Source organism: Callorhinchus milii, unplaced genomic scaffold (genome assembly GCF_018977255.1).
Source record: "Callorhinchus milii isolate IMCB2004 unplaced genomic scaffold, IMCB_Cmil_1.0 Scaffold2, whole genome shotgun sequence".
NCBI classification, from domain to species: domain Eukaryota; kingdom Metazoa; phylum Chordata; class Chondrichthyes; order Chimaeriformes; family Callorhinchidae; genus Callorhinchus; species Callorhinchus milii.
This window is the reverse complement of record NW_024704743.1, coordinates 11,610,210-11,631,275: the sequence shown is the minus strand read 5'-3', so window position 1 is coordinate 11,631,275 and position 21,066 is coordinate 11,610,210. Positions and strand designations below refer to the sequence as shown.

Genomic DNA, 21,066 nt, shown 5'->3' with positions numbered 1-21,066 from the left:
TATGTTAGCATTCATTATGAAAGGATTAGAGTATAAGAGTAGGGAAGTCTTGCTGCAACTGTATAGGGCCCTGGTGAGACCACACCTGGAATACTGTGTGCAGTTTTGGTCTCCTTATTTAAGGAAGGATGTACTTGCCTTGGAGGGGGTGCAGCGTAGATTTACTAGGTTAGTACCAGGGATGAAGGGGTGAGTTACGAGGATAGGCTGACCAATTTGGGCCTATATTCTCTAGAATATAGAAGAATTAGAGGGGATCTTATAGAAACCTATAAGATCATCAAAGGGCATGATAGAGTAGATAGTGGGAGATTGTTTCCCCTGGTTGGAGAAACTAAAACCAGGGGTCACAACCTTAAAATCAGAGGCCAGCCCTTTTGCACTGAGTTGAGGAAGAACTTCTTCACTCAAAGGGGGGTGAATGTATGGAACTCACTACCCCAAAGGGCTGTTGACGCTCAGTCCTTGAACATATTCAAGACTGAGATAGATAGATTTCTTATTGCAAAAGGGATTAAGGGATATGGGGATAAGGCAGGTTCAGGTTATTAGCTGGAGTTAGATTAGAAGATCAGCCATGATTGAATGGTGGGGCAGGCTCGAAGCGCTGAATGGCCTACAACAACAACAACAACAGCAAGATTCCATTTATAGAGCGCCTTTCACGTCAGGAGGACGTCCCAAGGTGCTGCACAGTTGGGTCATGACCCGAGCAGGGGGGAAATGGTCAGGGTGAGGGGAGGGAAGGGAGGGAGAGAGGAGGGGGGAAATGGTCAGGGTGAGGGGAGGGAAGGGAGGGAGCGAGGAGGAGGAAGAGAGTCGAGAGGGGAGCTGAAGGCACGGTCAAAGAGAAAGGCCTACTCCTGCTCCTACATGTTATGTTATAAACAACGTTTCTGGCTCATGAGCCGCTTACTGGTTACCTGACGTCACTGTGGGGGGACCGGCTCCGGATGCACATGCGCCGTTCAGTGCAAGTGCCAAATGAGTTTCACTTGTTGGCCCCGCTGTTCTGATTGTGTGTGTATTTGTGCGATTGTGAGTGTCTGTGTGTCTCTGTGTGTGAGTGTATGTGTGTGTTTGTGAGTGTGTGTGTTTGTGTTTGTGACTTTCTGTGTTTCTGCATGTCTGTATGTCTGTGTTTGTGAGTGTATGTCTTATTTACTTGTAAGTGTCTGTGAGTGTGTCTCTTTCCTGTGTATTTATGTTTGAGTGTGGCTGTGTGTGTCTCGTCTCTTCTATATGTGTGTGTGTTTCTGAGTGTCTCTGTGAATGAATCTGTGTATATCTTTGTGTCTGAGAATGTGTGTCTCTCTCTATGTCTATGAGTGTGTGTATGTCCCTCTATCTCTCGTGTCTCTGGGTCTGTGTGTCGTGCTGGCCCTGAGAGGCAGGAGGTGGTGAGCTCCTGTAGCCTCGCTGGTGTCCCGTTTCCCCCCCCCCAAAAGAAAGGGCACTAAGTTTATGTACCTCAATAGCACCAATAATCAACCCCCTGCAATTTCCCGGGAAACTCTCAAACTTTTTTTGGCAAATATTTCCGCACTTTTCTATTGGCCTGGCCCATGCCTAAGACATCTCTGGTCTTTCCATCATGAACAAGGCCATCTCTGACCACTTCTTCATCTCCCTCTCCTTCAGCATCCTCCTTTCCTCCAAGCTCTCCACATCTTTTACCCCCCGTGGAAAAAGCTTCCGCTCAAGTCCCCAAGTCCCTCACAAACGCCGCCTCATCTTTGGACCTTCTCTCCTTCTGTCCTTCCACCTGCAGCAGTTCTAATACGGCCATCAAGCTGCTAAACAATTGCCCCTCCTCCACCTTTGATTCCCTTGTCCCCCTGAAATCCAGGACCATCTCCCATCTTGCTCGCTCCCCCTGGTATTCCTCTACCTGAAATCACATACCCAGCTGCTCGAGCACAGATGGCACAAAACCGGCTTGATAGTTCATAGCTGTGGTTTAAGCATCTTCACACCAACTGCCGCACCCGCTCACAAGCCAAAACTGCACTGGTCATTCTAGAGGCCCAAAACAATTCCAAAATCTTGTTTTCCACCACCTCCTCCACGCGCCCCATCAAGCACCTTCAATCCTAATATCAAATGCTAAGTGAGAAGAGGTCTTGGAGATATTTATCTCCAAGATAGATGACATACACCTGGCTGCCTCCTCCTGCCCCATTTCCCCCACCACCACCCCCATTCCTTCTTCACACACTCCTCCCACATCTGGTCCCACGGGCCCCAACCTACACTCCTCTGTCCCCATCTGTGCCTCCTCTCATTCTCCGTCACCCAGATGAAACTCACCGCCTGCTGTGTTGACCCTGTCTCCACCCAGTTGCTGGTCGCCCAACTCCCCCTCCTCTGCTCACTTGGCAGACACCATAAATTAGTCCCTCTCCTCATTCTCAAGTCCACTCCTCCTCAAAACAGCTGTCATCACTGCCCTCCTTAAAAAAACTACTCTCGATCTCTTCAACCTCACAATCTACCGTTCCACTTCAAACCTGCCATTCCTGGCCAAAGCCATGGAACGCTTGTTGCAAACCAACTTCGCTCACACCTCGCACTCCACTCCCTACTCTAAACCCTCCAGTCTGGTTTCCACCTGGCCCCCTAGCACAGAGACAGCGCTTGTCAATGTAACAAATGACGTCCTCTCTCTCTGTGACTAGGGCTCCTTCTGCCTACTCATCCTCCTGGACCTCTCCGCTGCATTCGACACAGTCGACCACGCCATCCTCCTCCACCGCCTCTACTCCCCCATCCACCTTAGTGATGGTTTGAGTTCTACTTAACCAACTGCCAGCGCTTCATCTCAGCCAATGGTTTACCCCCTTACCCCCACCCGGTCACCTGTGGGGAACTCCCAAGACTCATCCTTGGCCCCGTTCTTATCTTCATCTATATGCTTCTTCTCGCTGATGTTACCCACAGAAACGGGGTAAACTTCCACATGTATGTGGATGACACTCAAATCTACTTCTCTGCGACTCCCAGTCCACTGATGTTCTGCCAGCTTGTTGGACAGACAACAAGGCCTGGATGAGCGCAGACTTCCTGCAGCTGAACGTTGACAAGACGGAAGCCATACTCTTTGCTTCCGTCAAAGTCTTCTCTCCTGCAGTAATGGAGGTAGGGAGTTTACTTTCACTGACCTCCTCACCCTCCCCCACCTCCCCGACCTTCTCGCCCTCCCTGACCCTCCGCCCTCCCCGACCACTCCTTGAGACTAACCAAACCCGTCCCCAGCTATCTTTCGTACTCCACACCGGGTCCCTGGCCAGCACCTCCACCACATTGCCCTGGCCAGAACCGCTTTCTTCCACCTCCACCACATTGCCTGCCTGGCCATGACCGCTTTCCTCCACATCCGACACATTGGAGTCCTGTAGCTCAGTGGTTAGAGCACTCGCTTTGCAAGTGAGAGACCTGAGTTCAATTCCAGGCAGAGGGCGAAACCTTGGGCAAGTTTCCTTACTCCACACGCCTAATAATAATCCCTCCAAAACCAAAAACAATAATAAAAATTGGTCATTTTCAATCTACGACTGTTTGTGGGACATTGCTGTGCGCAATTGGCTGCCGCGTTCGCCCACAAATATACAGTCAATTCACTTTACAGTGTGTTCTGTGAAGCGCTTTGGGACGTCCTCCCGACGTGAAAAGCGCTATATCAAATGCAAGGATTATTATTATTATTGATTTCAAGATCTTCACTCTTGCATTTAAATCCCTTCACGCCCCATTTTCATCTTGAAGACCTTCCTCTTCTACCATGCCTACGGTCACCTTACCCCTCGGCATTGTGCTCCACCACAGTTAAGCGCTCCGAGAAACCATCTAATGTGAAGGGCGCAATATGTTGTAATATTGAAATAGCTATACATTGATTATTACAAATAATGAAATGTTTCCCCCCGTCTTACAGGATCAATGGCAGGCTTGCGAATCGAGGAAGGAGATATAGTGGTGAGTAATATTTTAGGAAGTTTACTCTCTTGTTAAATGTTGACCCATCTTAAACTTGCTATCATCTTGTCAAAATAGCTCATCCAGTTCTATCTTGGAAATTCTGGAACTTATGAGTAGGAAATAGGAAGGAATAAATATCAAAATTGTTTTAATTTACACTTTCCCTAGGTTGTTCTCTCTGCCTTGAATTCTTCACAATTAAGATCTTTTGCACTGCTCAATAATCTGTGAGTGAAGTGCAGACTTCAAATGTGCATGATGTGGAATGGATTGTTGAACCACAACTTGCATTTATGTAGTGCCCTTCACGCGGGGCATGAAGGGATTTGAAAATGAGTGAGAGGATGTTGAAATTAATCTGTTCAGTAATTGGGAGTCAGTGGAACCTGGCAAAGACTGGTATGATGGGGGTGCAGAGTTTTGTATGAGTGAGAATCCGGGCGCTGGCATTCTGAATTAGTTGAATTTAAGCTGTTTTTAAATTCTGAGATGCTCTGAGATGCTACCCTGTGTGAGGGGTGTTATATAAACGCAAGTTGTTTTATAAAGTGTTTTATAAACTTTTCTGCTAAGCTGGCATTCTAATGCAGTGCTGGGGTGCTCCATTGTTGGAGGTATTGTCCTTTGAATGAGACGTTAAACCAACATCCTGTCTGCCTTTCCAGGTGGATTTTGGAAATCCCATGACACTATTCAAAAATAGAAGGGAGTTTCTCTTGGTTTCCTGGCGATCAGTCTCCCCTAAGTATAATTGGTCATTCATTTTATCAGTGTGTGGAATATTGCTTGCACAACTTGGCTGGTGTGTTCGCCCACAAAATACATCACAGCACTTTACAGTATGTCCTATGAAACATTTTGAGGTGTCTCAACAATGTGATAAGGCATTATATCAAATGCAAGGATTATTATTTATCTGGTTGGCAATTCTAGTGGAGGAGTTAGAGAGTTTGTAGGATGGATGGTGCGTTGTGAGCCGTCCATGCACTTGTGGGTGCTTCAGCTAAGGGCTCACTATACTTACAAATAGTTTTTTTTCTTTTGGTTGGCTGAGTGACTGACGAGTGTGGAAACCCATCACTAGAGAACCCAAGACTCTGATGTGCAATCTTGGTATTTTACTTGATCTGAATCTGAGTTAATCACCCCCATTTTCAGGACATTCACCCACAAAACACACAGTCACTACACTTTACAGTACAGTAAAATGTACATAGTCGGGACCGTAACATTTCATAGAATTATACAGCACTCCCCCGCTCTCTCCCCATAGCCCTGCAAACTTGTCCTCCCCAAATAATTATATACTTCTCTCTTAAAAGTTGTTATCGAATCGGCTTCCACCACCCTTTCAGGCAATGCATTCCAGATCCGAACAACTCGCTGTGTGAAAACATTTCTCCTCAGCTCCCCTCTTTTAATAACTATTTTAAATCTGTGTCCTCGGATTACCGACTCACCCGCCAGTGGAAATACTTTCTCCTTGTTCACCCTACCGAATACCCTCATAATTTAAAAAACTTCTATTAAGTCTCCTCTTAACCTTCTCTGCTCCAAGGAGTATAATTCCAGCTTCTCTATCCTCTCCTGATAACTGAAGTCCCTCATTCTTGGTACCATCCTGGCAAATCTCCTTTGCACCCTTTCTGATGCCTTGACATCCTTCCTAAAGTGTGTTGCCCAGAGCTGAGGCCTAACCAGTGTTTTATAAAGGTTCATCATAACTTCCTGACTTTTGTATTCTTTGCCCCTATTTATAAAGCCGAATATCCTGTATACTTTTTTAACAGCTTTATCTACCTGTCCTGCCACCTTCAAAGATTTACTTATATGAACCCCCAGGTCTCTCTGTTCCTTCACCCTCTTTAAGATTGTACCATCAGCTTATATTGCCTCTCCTTATTCCTCCTCCCAAAATGCATGACTTTGCATTTCTCCACATTAAATTTCATCTGCCACGTGTCTGCCCATTTTACCAGTCTGTCTATGTCCCCTTGAGTCTACTACTATCCTCCTCATTGTTTACTACTTTTCCAGGTTAGTATCATCTGCATACTTGGAAATTGTACTCCTTATACCCAAGTCCAGGTCATTTATATAGACCACAGACAGCAGTGGTCCCAATATTGACCCCTGGGGGACACCCTGCACATTTCCCTCCAGTCAGAAAAACAACCGTATTTAATGTGACTTACGAGAAATCTTGCTTACCGGCAAGCGTTGGAATCACATTGAATCGTGGGAAATGAAGTTCTGCTTGTGCGTCAACGGATGAAGCCTATGGTTTCCACGATTCAATGTAGCTGCTGGTACATGATGCATCGACAGGTCAGGATGTTATTTTTATGCGATTCAAAGCAGCTGGTAAGTGCGGGAGTAATGGAGGGTAGGACAGTGGGATTACGAGTTAGGAGATGATTGATACAAGTGATACAAAGAAATCTAAGTGGATTTAATAGGAAACTTAATGGGGTTCAGGCGGTTATACGATTTATAAAGAAGACTTATGCAAGTTTTATTGTATATCCTTTCCTCCCAGCGTGAAAGGCACTATAATGTAAGGTATATTATTTGGATTATTATAATTATTTCAACCATTAACATTTAACATGAGTAAAAGCATTTCATAGAATTATACAGCACAGAAGGAGGCTATTTGGCCCATTGTTTACCAAAGTGTTTTTTTTAAAAAAATGTATTGTCAGGTTAATGCAATCAGATGTATATTTCTCTGATTCTATTAAGACGGTACATATAATAACCCACTTTTACATCAAATTCACCAGTGTTTTGTAAGACCCTATTCCTTTGATTTTGTAGGTTAGTCTTGGGACGAGCGACACTGTCTTCTTCTCAGTTAAGGATCCAAAGCCTGCTGTCGATGGACATATCTTCTGTAATCCTGTTGACTGCGAATCTTACATGGCACTTGTATGGTAAAGGATAGTTTCTGAATAGAATTGGAAAGAGGCTGAAAACAATTAAATATAGCCCTAACTCAAATGTTTGAAAACTTCATTGGGAAGGTGGGGCCACTCCTAAACTTTGGTTAATTGCATACTCCATATACTTGCATGGCATCTGTCCGGGTCTGACCCCATGCAATTATACGGAGTGCTGTGTATTGTTATTTGATAATAAATAAGACCTATGCAAGTTTTATTGTATATCGTTTCTTCCCAGTGTGAAGTCATATAATGTCAGGTTTATTATTTGAATTATTATTGCCACCATCAATATTCAACATGAGTAAAAGCATTTACTAAAGTATTTTATAAATATGTGCTCAAGTATCTTTCCTGCTATTTTGCTTTCTCTGGGCATGACGTTTCTCTCATGAACTTGCTTTTCCCTTAGGTAATTTTGACAAATGTATTTTACGACCATCAACATCAGGATTTAATAAGTCGTAGGATCTTATGAAAAGTTTTATCAGGAAGCCAGATTGAATTCATTTTAATATACAGATTAATTGATTTGAATTTAAACTATTAGGATGAAATGTGCTTGTTGTCGTTCCATATTTATTGTCTTGTCTCTAGTTTTAAGAATGGTTCCCTGACCAGAGAGAGAATCCGGGATGAATGTGCCAATGGTTCGTGGGACGAATTCTCCAAAGCTTTAAAGGAAACTACTCCAGGGAATAGTGGATATATAGGTACACTAGTAAATGTGTGCATGCAAATGCATAGCCTAGTTCATTGTTTGGTAGTGTTGGATTTGCCCTCCAATAAAATTAGTCTAAAGTGTAAAATATCCCAAATATCAGTCTAGAATTGTTCTCGTTGAGCACATCAAACCAGAGGATTTCATACCATAATTGCTCCTGCGATGTTTGCTCAACAACAACAAATTGTATTTATATTGCGCCTTTCATGTCGAGGATGTCCTAAGGCGCTCAACTACCTTAACCTCCCAGGTGTCCCTTTTATATTTGGAAATCGCTTCATGTTTCCTATTGTTCCAATCCTTCCTTTAAGCTGTAACCTTGTAAGTTCTATATCGGTTGACCTGGCATAGTCATGTTTCTGATTCCTACCATATCTCCAGTGCCTCTACTTCCACTATTTTTTTAAATGTTGCTAGCATTTATGTATATGCACCTAATTTTGCTCTTTGCCCCTTAATCTTCCTCGTAGCAGTTTTGTTGCTTTCTAAGATCCATGCACTCTTGATTTAAGTATTTCCCCTAATTTTTGGTCTCTAAACGATTTAGCCTTTCTCATATCGTCCTGATGATCAACCGGTCTGTGTTTTCTTTTAAATAGGCATTCCCCCTCCCCTTCTTAAATAGAACACAATTGCTGCTTTGTGCAGCAGTTTCGCTTCCCATTTAGTTAAGTGTAAACCATCCTTTCTATGTTGTCTGCTTGAAAAAGTTTCCCAGGCATCCAGCTACAAACTCAATTCCCTCCTGCACACACACTTTTCCGAACCAGACGTTGAAGCTAATTATTCTGTTCATTCTTTCGACACTCCCAGATAATATAGGCACTGGCTCCATGTATTCTTTCTTTAGTTCCTCAGATCTCCTATCCATGATGTTATCTGACCACATATGTAAAATCACAACAAGATTTATTTCGACCCCCTCGTCCCCATTCTGTCTTTCCATGCTCCAATCTTTCCTGTAAGCTGTACTCTTGTAAGTTATATTTGCGTTGACCCATTTTGTCCATCATGAATCCACACTCTGCTTTGGCAAACACACACCACCAGGACACACACAAGAAACATACACAAACACCCAGACCCACACACACATCTAGAGACACACACCTGGAGACACACACATACAGACAACATATACCCAGAGAAACACACACACGCAGACATACACACAGAAGCACCTACACACACACAGACCCAAAGACACAGACGCACACCCAGAAAACACAGACACACACCCAGAGACACACACACACACTCAGACACACAACCAGAGATACACACACACACCCAGAGACACACACACACCCAGACACATACACCCAAAGACACACACACAGAGAAATATTCACACAGAGACACACACACCCAGAGACACACACACAGACATACACACACCCAGAGACACACACACACACCCAGAGACACACACACACACCAGAGACACACACACCCAGAGACACACACACACACACCCAGAGACACACACACACACCCAGAGACACACACACACACAGACACACACACACACCCAGAGACACACACACCCACAGACACACACACATCCAGACACACACACACACATCCAGAGACACACACACACATCCAGAGACACACACACACAGACTAATACACACACACAGATACAAACACACACACACAGAGCCACACGCACAGACAGACACACAGAGTCGCGCATACAGACACAGAGAGACCCGCGCACACACAGACTCAGAGACACACACACAGACACACACACCGAGAGATAACCACGCACACCCAGAGACACACAGACACACACCCCAAGAGTAACCACACACACCCAGAGACCCACACACACCCAGAGACACACAAACAGACACACAGACACACCCACAGACAAACACAAACCCACCGACACACACACACACCCAGAAACATACGCACACACTCAGAGACACACACACCCAGACACACACAAAGACATACACACACAAAGGCACACACACACACATACAGAGATACACACACACCCAGAGACACACACACACCCACAGACACAAACACACACACCCACAGACACAAACACACACACCCAGAACACACACACACACACAGAGACACACACACACCCAGAGACACACACAGATACAGAAAGAGATACACACACACACACACAAACACACACACCCAGAGACACACACAGAAACATACACAAACACCCAGACACACACACATCTAGAGACACACACCTGGAGACACACACATACAGACACATATACCCAGAGAAACACACACACGCAGACATACACACAGAAGCACCTACACACACACAGACCCAAAGACACAGACGCACACCCAGAAACACAGACACACACCCAGAGACACACACACACACTCAGACACACAACCAGAGATACACACACACACCCAGAGACACACACACACCCAGACACATACACCCAAAGACACACACACAGAGAAATATTCACACAGAGACACACACACCCAGAGACTCACACACACACCCAGAGACACACACACACACCCAGAGACACACACACACACCCAGAGACACACACACACACACAGAGAAACACACACACACAGAGAACACACACACACCCAGAGACACACACACCCACAGACACACACACACCCAAAGAAACATACACACACACTCAGAGACACACACACACAGACATACATACAAACAGAGGCACAAACACACACCCAGAGACACACACACACATCCAGAGACACACACACACAGACTAATACACACACACAGATACAAACACACACACACAGAGACACACGCACAGACAGACAGACACACAGAGTCGCACATACAGACACAGAGAGACCCGCGCACACACAGACTCAGAGACACACACACAGACACACACACCGAGAGATAACCACGCACACCCAGACACACACACATACACACCCCCCCAGGGTAACCACACACACCCAGAGACCCACACACACCCAGAGACACACACAGACACAGACAAACACACACCCACAGACACACACACACCCAGAAACATACGCACACACTCAGAGACACACACACCCAGACACACACAAAGACATACACACACACACAGAGGCACACACACACACACACATACAGAGACACACACACACAGAGACACACACACACCCACAGACACACACACCCACAGACACAAACACACACACCCAGACACAAACACACACACCCAGAGACACACACAGATACAGAAAGAGATACACACACACAGACACAAACACACACACCCAGAGACACACACACCCGACACACACATATCACACACCCAAAGGCACACACACACCCACCTTGAGACACACACACAGCCAGAGGCAGACACGCACACAGACACAGAGAGATACACACAGACAGGCAGAGAGACAGACACACACACACACAGACACAGCAAGAGACACACACACACAGACATACACACACACAGAAACACGCACACACACAGAGACACACACAAACACACCCAGAGAGACACATACCCAGAGACAAACACACACACCCAGAGAGACACACACCCAGAGACACAAACACACACACCCAGACACACACACACCCAAATACACTAACACACTGAGACACAGACGCACGCAGAGACACATACACATACCCAGAGACACATACGCACAGACACAGAGAGTCACGCACAGACAAGGAGAGAGAGAAACACACACACACACACACCCAGAGACACACACACACACACAGACAGACACATACACCCAGAGACACACACAAACACCAAGAGACACACACACACACTAACCCAGAGACACACACACACACAAACACACACACCCAGAGACACACACAGAAACATACACAAACACCCAGACACACACACATCTAGAGACACACACCTGGAGACACACATACAGACACATATACCCAGAGAAACACACACACGCAGACATACACACAGAAGCACCTACACACACACAGACCCAAAGACACAGACGCACACCCAGAAACACAGACACACACCCAGAGACACACACACACACTCAGACACACAACCAGAGATACACACACACACCCAGAGACACACACACACCCAGACACATACACCCAAAGACACACACACAGAGAAATATTCACACAGAGACACACACACCCAGAGACTCACACACAGACATACACACACCCAGAGACACACACACACACCCAGAGACACACACACACACACCCAGAGACACACACACACACACCCAGAGACACACACACACACCCAGAGACACACACACACACCCAGAGACACACACACACACACACCCAGAGACACACACACACACACCCAGAGACACACACACACACAGAGAAACACACACACACCCAGAGACACACACACACACAGACAAACACACACCCACAGACACACACACACCCAAAGAAACATACACACACACTCAGAGACACACAACCCAGAGACACACACACACATCCAGAGACACACACACACAGACTAATACACACACACAGATACAAACACACACACACAGAGACACACGCACAGACAGACACACAGAGTCGCGCATACAGACACAGAGAGACCCGCGCACACACAGACTCAGAGACACACACACAGACACACACACCGAGAGATAACCACGCACACCCAGAGACACACAGACACACACCCCAAGAGTAACCACACACACCCAGAGACCCACACACACCCAGAGACACACAAACACACACACAGACACACCCACAGACACAGACAAACACAAACCCACAGACACACACACACACCCAGAAACATACGCACACACTCAGAGACACACACACCCAGACACACACAAAGACATACACACACACATACAGAGACACACACACATACAGAGACACACACACACCCACAGACACACACACACCCACAGACACACACACACACACCCAGACACAAACACACACACCCAGAGACACACACAGATACAGAAAGAGATACACACACACAGACACAAACACACACACCCAGACACACACAAAGACATACACACACAGGGGCACACACACACACACATACAGAGACACACACACACCCAGAGACACACACACACCCACAGACACACACACACCCACAGACACACACACACCCACAGACACAAACACACACACCCAGACACAAACACACACACCCAGAGACACACACAGATACAGAAAGAGATACACACACACAGACACAAACACACACACCCAGAGACACACACACCCGACACACACATATACACACACCCAAAGGCACACACACACCCACCTTGAGACACACACACAGCCAGAGGCAGACACGCACACAGACACAGAGAGATACACACAGACAAGCAGAGAGACAGACACACACACACACAGACACAGCAAGAGACACACACACACAGACATACACACACACAGAAACACGCACACACACAGAGACACACACAAACACACCCAGAGAGACACATAACCAGAGACAAACACACACACCCAGAGAGACACACACCCAGAGACACAAACACACACACCCAGACACACACACACCCAAATACACTAACACACTGAGACACAGACGCACGCAGAGACACATACACATACCCAGAGACACATACGCACAGACACAGAGAGTCACGCACAGACAAGGAGAGAGAGAAAGACACACACACACACACAGAGACACACACACACACACACGCAGACACACACACCCAAACACACACATAAACACCAAGACACACACACACCCAGACACACTCACACACACTGTATCTCAGTGGTTAGAGCACTCGCCTTGCAAGCGAGACACCTGGGTTCAATTCCAGGCAGGGTGAAACCTTGGGCAAGTTTCCTTATTCCACTAATAATAATCCATCCAAAACAAAAATAAATTGGTCACTTCAATCCACGACTGTTTGTGGGACACTGCTGTGCGCAATTGGCTGCTGCGTTTTGTCCACAAATATGCAGTCAATTCACTTTACAGTATATTCTGTGAAGCGCTTTGAGATGTCGAGAAGACATGAAAAGTGCTATATCAAAGGCAAGGATTATTATTAGACACACACATACACATACCCAGAGACACACACAAAACACCCAGAGACACACACACTTACAGATACACAGAGAGAGACACACACAGACAGACACACACACATAGAGACACACAAAGAGATGCACACACGCACACAGAGACAAACAGACACAGAGAGAGACACACACACACAGACAGATACAGAGAGAGAGAGAGAGAGAGAGACACACACACAGAGACACACACTGGCACAGATGGACGCGCGCACAGGCACAGATGGATGCCCGCACAGGCACAGATGGATACCCGCACAGGCACAGATGGATGCCCGCACAGCCAGAGATGCGCGCACAGACACAGAGACACACGCAAAGACACAGAGAGATGTGCACACAGATACAAAGAGACACGCACACAAGATACAGTGAGAAGGAGAGCCAAATACCTCGTTGCTGGCTGTGTTATCGTTTTAAAATTTGTATAATTTTTACATTGCCTATTTAAAGTTTGCATTGGAACTAAGTTATAGTGATATTAAGTCATTTAGGATCTCTATGTAATTCTTACGGATTATGTTTCTGGAAGGGAAACACAAAAATATTGCTTATGAGGCCCGGGGATTTATTTCTCAAATCTATCGTCCAGCCGCAGCAGACAAAAGGTTGGACTCCCCTGAGATAAGTGATTAAAAGATGGTTTGCAGATGTACAGAACAATTGGCTAATTGGATGCTGGGCTTAAATGTAATATCAAAGTAGTACTTGTTTAGTTACACAAAGCACTTGCCAGATAACATTTGGAATATTTGAGTTCAATTTTAGGCATCCTCATTTTAGGAAAGATATATTAGCATTGGTGGAACTCTAATGATGATTCACAGGATAATAGCAGGATGAAAGGATCTAGCTATGGATATAATGAGTAAGATACTCTATGGAGCTAAGTAAGGAGACTGGGTGGTCCAATTGAAGTGTGCAAAAGAATAAGAGAATTGACAAGGTAGATTGAGAATGTCTTCAAAATAGAACAATGAACACAACTTAGTAGCCAACTGATTAAAAACAAATTCAAAAAACATTTCTTTACAAATGGTTGGAAAAATGTGGAATACACTACTCCAGGATGTCATTAATGCAAAATCAATTCCCATGCTTTAATAGGGAGAAAGATAGGTATATGGCTAAGTGCCTTAATGGATACAGAAATTACAGTGTAAAATGGGATCAAGCTGAGGAGCTGCTATTAACTAATAAAATAGGAAGACAACAATTTACATTAATTTAGCAGCTTTTATGTTGCAGGATGTCAAAGCATTTCTCCACCTGGCCCCCTAGCACAGAGACAGCGCTTGTCAATGTAACAAATGACGTCCTCTCTCTCTGTGACTAGGGCTCCTTCTGCCTACTCATCCTCCTGGACCTCTCCGCTGCATTCGACACAGTCGACCACGCCATCCTCCTCCACCGCCTCTACTCCCCATCCACCTTAGTGATGGTTTGAGTTCTACTTAACCAACTGCCAGCGCTTCATCTCAGCCAATGGTTTACCCCCTTACCCCCACCCGGTCACCTGTGGGGAACTCCCAAGACTCATCCTTGGCCCCGTTCTTATCTTCATCTATATGCTTCTTCTCGCTGATGTTACCCACAGAAACGGGGTAAACTTCCACATGTATGTGGATGACACTCAAATCTACTTCTCTGCGACTCCCAGTCCACTGATGTTCTGCAGCTTGTTGGACAGACAACAAGGCCTGGATGAGCGCAGACTTCCTGCAGCTGAACGTTGACAAGACGGAAGCCATACTCTTTGCTTCCGTCAAAGTCTTCTCTCCTGCAGTAATGGAGGTAGGGAGTTTACTTTCACTGACCTCCTCACCCTCCCCCACCTCCCCGACCTTCTCGCCCTCCCTGACCTCCGCCCTCCCCGACCACTCCTTGAGACTAACCAAACCCGTCCCCAGCTATCTTTCGTACTCACACCGGGTCCCTGGCCAGCACCTCCACCACATTGCCCTGGCCAGAACCGCTTTCTTCCACCTCCACCACATTGCCTGCCTGGCCATGACCGCTTTCCTCCACATCCGACACATTGGAGTCCTGTAGCTCAGTGGTTAGAGCACTCGCTTTGCAAGTGAGAGACCTGAGTTCAATTCCAGGCAGAGGGCGAAACCTTGGGCAAGTTTCCTTACTCCACACGCCTAATAATAATCCCTCCAAAACCAAAAACAATAATAAAAATTGGTCATTTTCAATCTACGACTGTTTGTGGGACATTGCTGTGCGCAATTGGCTGCCGCGTTCGCCCACAAATATACAGTCAATTCACTTTACAGTTTTCTGTGAAGCGCTTTGGACGTCTCGACAGTGAAAAGCGCTATATCAAATGCAAGGATTATTATTATTATTGATTTCAAGATCTTCACTCTTGCATTTAAATCCCTTCACGCCCCATTTTCATCTTGAAGACCTTCCTCTTCTACCATGCCTACGGTCACCTTACCCCTCGGCATTGTGCTCCACCACAGTTAAGCGCTCCGAGAAACCATCTAATGTGAAGGGCGCAATATGTTGTAATATTGAAATAGCTATACATTGATTATTACAAATAATGAAATGTTTCCCCCCGTCTTACAGGATCAATGGCAGGCTTGCGAATCGAGGAAGGAGATATAGTGGTGAGTAATATTTTAGGAAGTTTACTCTCTTGTTAAATGTTGACCCATCTTAAACTTGCTATCATCTTGTCAAAATAGCTCATCCAGTTCTATCTTGGAAATTCTGGAACTTATGAGTAGGAAATAGGAAGGAATAAATATCAAAATTGTTTTAATTTACACTTTCCCTAGGTTGTTCTCTCTGCCTTGAATTCTTCACAATTAAGATCTTTTGCACTGCTCAATAATCTGTGAGTGAAGTGCAGACTTCAAATGTGCATGATGTGGAATGGATTGTTGAACCACAACTTGCATTTATGTAGTGCCCTTCACGCGGGGCATGAAGGGATTTGAAAATGAGTGAGAGGATGTTGAAATTAATCTGTTCAGTAATTGGGAGTCAGTGGAACCTGGCAAAGACTGGTATGATGGGGGTGCAGAGTTTTGTATGAGTGAGAATCCGGGCGCTGGCATTCTGAATTAGTTGAATTTAAGCTGTTTTTAAATTCTGAGATGCTCTGAGATGCTACCCTGTGTGAGGGGTGTTATATAAACGCAAGTTGTTTTATAAAGTGTTTTATAAACTTTTCTGCTAAGCTGGCATTCTAATGCAGTGCTGGGGTGCTCCATTGTTGGAGGTATTGTCCTTTGAATGAGACGTTAAACCAACATCCTGTCTGCCTTTCCAGGTGGATTTTGGAAATCCCATGACACTATTCAAAAATAGAAGGGAGTTTCTCTTGGTTTCCTGGCGATCAGTCTCCCCTAAGTATAATTGGTCATTCATTTTATCAGTGTGTGGAATATTGCTTGCACAACTTGGCTGGTGTGTTCGCCCACAAAATACATCACAGCACTTTACAGTATGTCCTATGAAACATTTTGAGGTGTCTCAACAATGTGATAAGGCATTATATCAAATGCAAGGATTATTATTTATCTGGTTGGCAATTCTAGTGGAGGAGTTAGAGAGTTTGTAGGATGGATGGTGCGTTGTGAGCCGTCCATGCACTTGTGGGTGCTTCAGCTAAGGGCTCACTATACTTACAAATAGTTTTTTTTCTTTTGGTTGGCTGAGTGACTGACGAGTGTGGAAACCCATCACTAGAGAACCCAAGACTCTGATGTGCAATCTTGGTATTTTACTTGATCTGAATCTGAGTTAATCACCCCCATTTTCAGGACATTCACCCACAAAACACACAGTCACTACACTTTACAGTACAGTAAAATGTACATAGTCGGGACCGTAACATTTCATAGAATTATACAGCACTCCCCCGCTCTCTCCCCATAGCCCTGCAAACTTGTCCTCCCCAAATAATTATATACTTCTCTCTTAAAAGTTGTTATCGAATCGGCTTCCACCACCCTTTCAGGCAATGCATTCCAGATCCGAACAACTCGCTGTGTGAAAACATTTCTCCTCAGCTCCCCTCTTTTAATAACTATTTTAAATCTGTGTCCTCGGATTACCGACTCACCCGCCAGTGGAAATACTTTCTCCTTGTTCACCCTACCGAATACCCTCATAATTTAAAAAACTTCTATTAAGTCTCCTCTTAACCTTCTCTGCTCCAAGGAGTATAATTCCAGCTTCTCTATCCTCTCCTGATAACTGAAGTCCCTCATTCTTGGTACCATCCTGGCAAATCTCCTTTGCACCCTTTCTGATGCCTTGACATCCTTCCTAAAGTGTGTTGCCCAGAGCTGAGGCCTAACCAGTGTTTTATAAAGGTTCATCATAACTTCCTGACTTTTGTATTCTTTGCCCCTATTTATAAAGCCGAATATCCTGTATACTTTTTTAACAGCTTTATCTACCTGTCCTGCCACCTTCAAAGATTTACTTATATGAACCCCCAGGTCTCTCTGTTCCTTCACCCTCTTTAAGATTGTACCATCAGCTTATATTGCCTCTCCTTATTCCTCCTCCCAAAATGCATGACTTTGCATTTCTCCACATTAAATTTCATCTGCCACGTGTCTGCCCATTTTACCAGTCTGTCTATGTCCCCTTGAGTCTACTACTATCCTCCTCATTGTTTACTACTTTTCCAGGTTAGTATCATCTGCATACTTGGAAATTGTACTCCTTATACCCAAGTCCAGGTCATTTATATAGACCACAGACAGCAGTGGTCCCAATATTGACCCCTGGGGGACACCCTGCACATTTCCCTCCAGTCAGAAAAACAACCGTATTTAATGTGACTTACGAGAAATCTTGCTTACCGGCAAGCGTTGGAATCACATTGAATCGTGGGAAATGAAGTTCTGCTTGTGCGTCAACGGATGAAGCCTATGGTTTCCACGATTCAATGTAGCTGCTGGTACATGATGCATCGACAGGTCAGGATGTTATTTTTATGCGATTCAAAGCAGCTGGTAAGTGCGGGAGTAATGGAGGGTAGGACAGTGGGATTACGAGTTAGGAGATGATTGATACAAGTGATACAAAGAAATCTAAGTGGATTTAATAGGAAACTTAATGGGGTTCAGGCGGTTATACGATTTATAAAGAAGACTTATGCAAGTTTTATTGTATATCCTTTCCTCCCAGCGTGAAAGGCACTATAATGTAAGGTATATTATTTGGATTATTATAATTATTTCAACCATTAACATTTAACATGAGTAAAAGCATTTCATAGAATTATACAGCACAGAAGGAGGCTATTTGGCCCATTGTTTACCAAAGTGTTTTTTTTAAAAAAATGTATTGTCAGGTTAATGCAATCAGATGTATATTTCTCTGATTCTATTAAGACGGTACATATAATAACCCACTTTTACATCAAATTCACCAGTGTTTTGTAAGACCCTATTCCTTTGATTTTGTAGGTTAGTCTTGGGACGAGCGACACTGTCTTCTTCTCAGTTAAGGATCCAAAGCCTGCTGTCGATGGACATATCTTCTGTAATCCTGTTGACTGCGAATCTTACATGGCACTTGTATGGTAAAGGATAGTTTCTGAATAGAATTGGAAAGAGGCTGAAAACAATTAAATATAGCCCTAACTCAAATGTTTGAAAACTTCATTGGGAAGGTGGGGCCACTCCTAAACTTTGGTTAATTGCATACTCCATATACTTGCATGGCATCTGTCCGGGTCTGACCCCATGCAATTATACGGAGTGCTGTGTATTGTTATTTGATAATAAATAAGACCTATGCAAGTTTTATTGTATATCGTTTCTTCCCAGTGTGAAGTCATATAATGTCAGGTTTATTATTTGAATTATTATTGCCACCATCAATATTCAACATGAGTAAAAGCATTTACTAAAGTATTTTATAAATATGTGCTCAAGTATCTTTCCTGCTATTTTGCTTTCTCTGGGCATGACGTTTCTCTCATGAACTTGCTTTTCCCTTAGGTAATTTTGACAAATGTATTTTACGACCATCAACATCAGGATTTAATAAGTCGTAGGATCTTATGAAAAGTTTTATCAGGAAGCCAGATTGAATTCATTTTAATATACAGATTAATTGATTTGAATTTAAACTATTAGGATGAAATGTGCTTGTTGTCGTTCCATATTTATTGTCTTGTCTCTAGTTTTAAGAATGGTTCCCTGACCAGAGAGAGAATCCGGGATGAATGTGCCAATGGTTCGTGGGACGAATTCTCCAAAGCTTTAAAGGAAACTACTCCAGGGAATAGTGGATATATAGGTACACTAGTAAATGTGTGCATGCAAATGCATAGCCTAGTTCATTGTTTGGTAGTGTTGGATTTGCCCTCCAATAAAATTAGTCTAAAGTGTAAAATATCCCAAATATCAGTCTAGAATTGTTCTCGTTGAGCACATCAAACCAGAGGATTTCATACCATAATTGCTCCTGCGATGTTTGCTCAACAACAACAAATTGTATTTATATTGCGCCTTTCATGTCGAGGATGTCCTAAGGCGCTCAACTACCTTAACCTCCCAGGTGTCCCTTTTATATTTGGAAATCGCTTCATGTTTCCTATTGTTCCAATCCTTCCTTTAAGCTGTAACCTTGTAAGTTCTATATCGGTTGACCTGGCATAGTCATGTTTCTGATTCCTACCATATCTCCAGTGCCTCTACTTCCACTATTTTTTTAAATGTTGCTAGCATTTATGTATATGCACCTAATTTTGCTCTTTGCCCCTTAATCTTCCTCGTAGCAGTTTGTTGCTTTCTAAGATCCATGCACTCTTGATTTAAGTATTTCCCCTAATTTTTGGTCTCTAAACGATTTAGCCTTTCTCATATCGTCCTGATGATCAACCGGTCTGTGTTTTCTTTTAAATAGGCATTCCCCCTCCCCTTCTTAAATAGAACACAATTGCTGCTTTGTGCAGCAGTTTCGCTTCCCATTTAGTTAAGTGTAAACCATCCTTTCTATGTTGTCTGCTTGAAAAAGTTTCCCAGGCATCCAGCTACAAACTCAATTCCCTCCTGCACACACACTTTTCCGAACCAGACGTTGAAGCTAATTATTCTGTTCATTCTTTCGACACTCCCAGATAATATAGGCACTGGCTCCATGTATTCTTTCTTTAGTTCCTCAGATCTCCTATCCATGATGTTATCTGACCACATATGTAAAATCACAACAAGATTTATTTCGACCCCCTCGTCCCCATTCTGTCTTTCCATGCTCCAATCTTTCCTGTAAGCTGTACTCTTGTAAGTTATATTTGCGTTGACCCATTTTGTCCATCATGAATCCACACTCTGCTTTGG

General features: G+C 44.4%; 2 protein-coding genes across 2 annotated transcripts in view; both read left to right on the top strand.

Annotated features, from left to right (window-relative positions):
* LOC103189434 (xylulokinase homolog (H. influenzae)) overlaps positions 1–7,773 on the top strand; it is a 35,671-nt gene extending 27,898 nt beyond the window's left edge. The window contains exons 11-13 of the mRNA XM_042346811.1: positions 3,935–3,975; positions 6,799–6,914; positions 7,521–7,773. Of these exons, the coding sequence (XP_042202745.1) occupies positions 3,935–3,975; positions 6,799–6,914; positions 7,521–7,752 (389 nt within the window). The 3' untranslated portion in view covers positions 7,753–7,773. The remainder of the gene's footprint in view (positions 1–3,934; positions 3,976–6,798; positions 6,915–7,520) is intronic.
* An 8,544-nt stretch (positions 7,774–16,317) lies between these two features.
* On the top strand, positions 16,318–20,160 carry LOC103190766 (xylulose kinase-like). Its single transcript, XM_007911652.1, has 3 exons — positions 16,318–16,362; positions 19,186–19,301; positions 19,908–20,160. The coding sequence occupies exons 1-3, from the start codon at positions 16,327–16,329 to the stop codon at positions 20,137–20,139; spliced, it is 384 nt and encodes a 127-aa protein (XP_007909843.1). The 5' UTR covers positions 16,318–16,326; the 3' UTR covers positions 20,140–20,160.
* The last annotated feature ends 906 nt before the right edge of the window (positions 20,161–21,066 follow it).

Excerpts from the sequence above, each read along its gene's own strand:
- LOC103190766 (XM_007911652.1), top strand. The coding sequence starts at position 16,327 with ATGGCAGGCTTGCGAATCGAGGAAGGAGATATAGTG. Across the intron at positions 16,363-19,185 it reads TCGAGGAAGGAGATATAGTG|GTTAGTCTTGGGACGAGCGA; the intron begins GTGAGTAATATT and ends TTGATTTTGTAG. Across the intron at positions 19,302-19,907 it reads TCTTACATGGCACTTGTATG|TTTTAAGAATGGTTCCCTGA; the intron begins GTAAAGGATAGT and ends TCTTGTCTCTAG.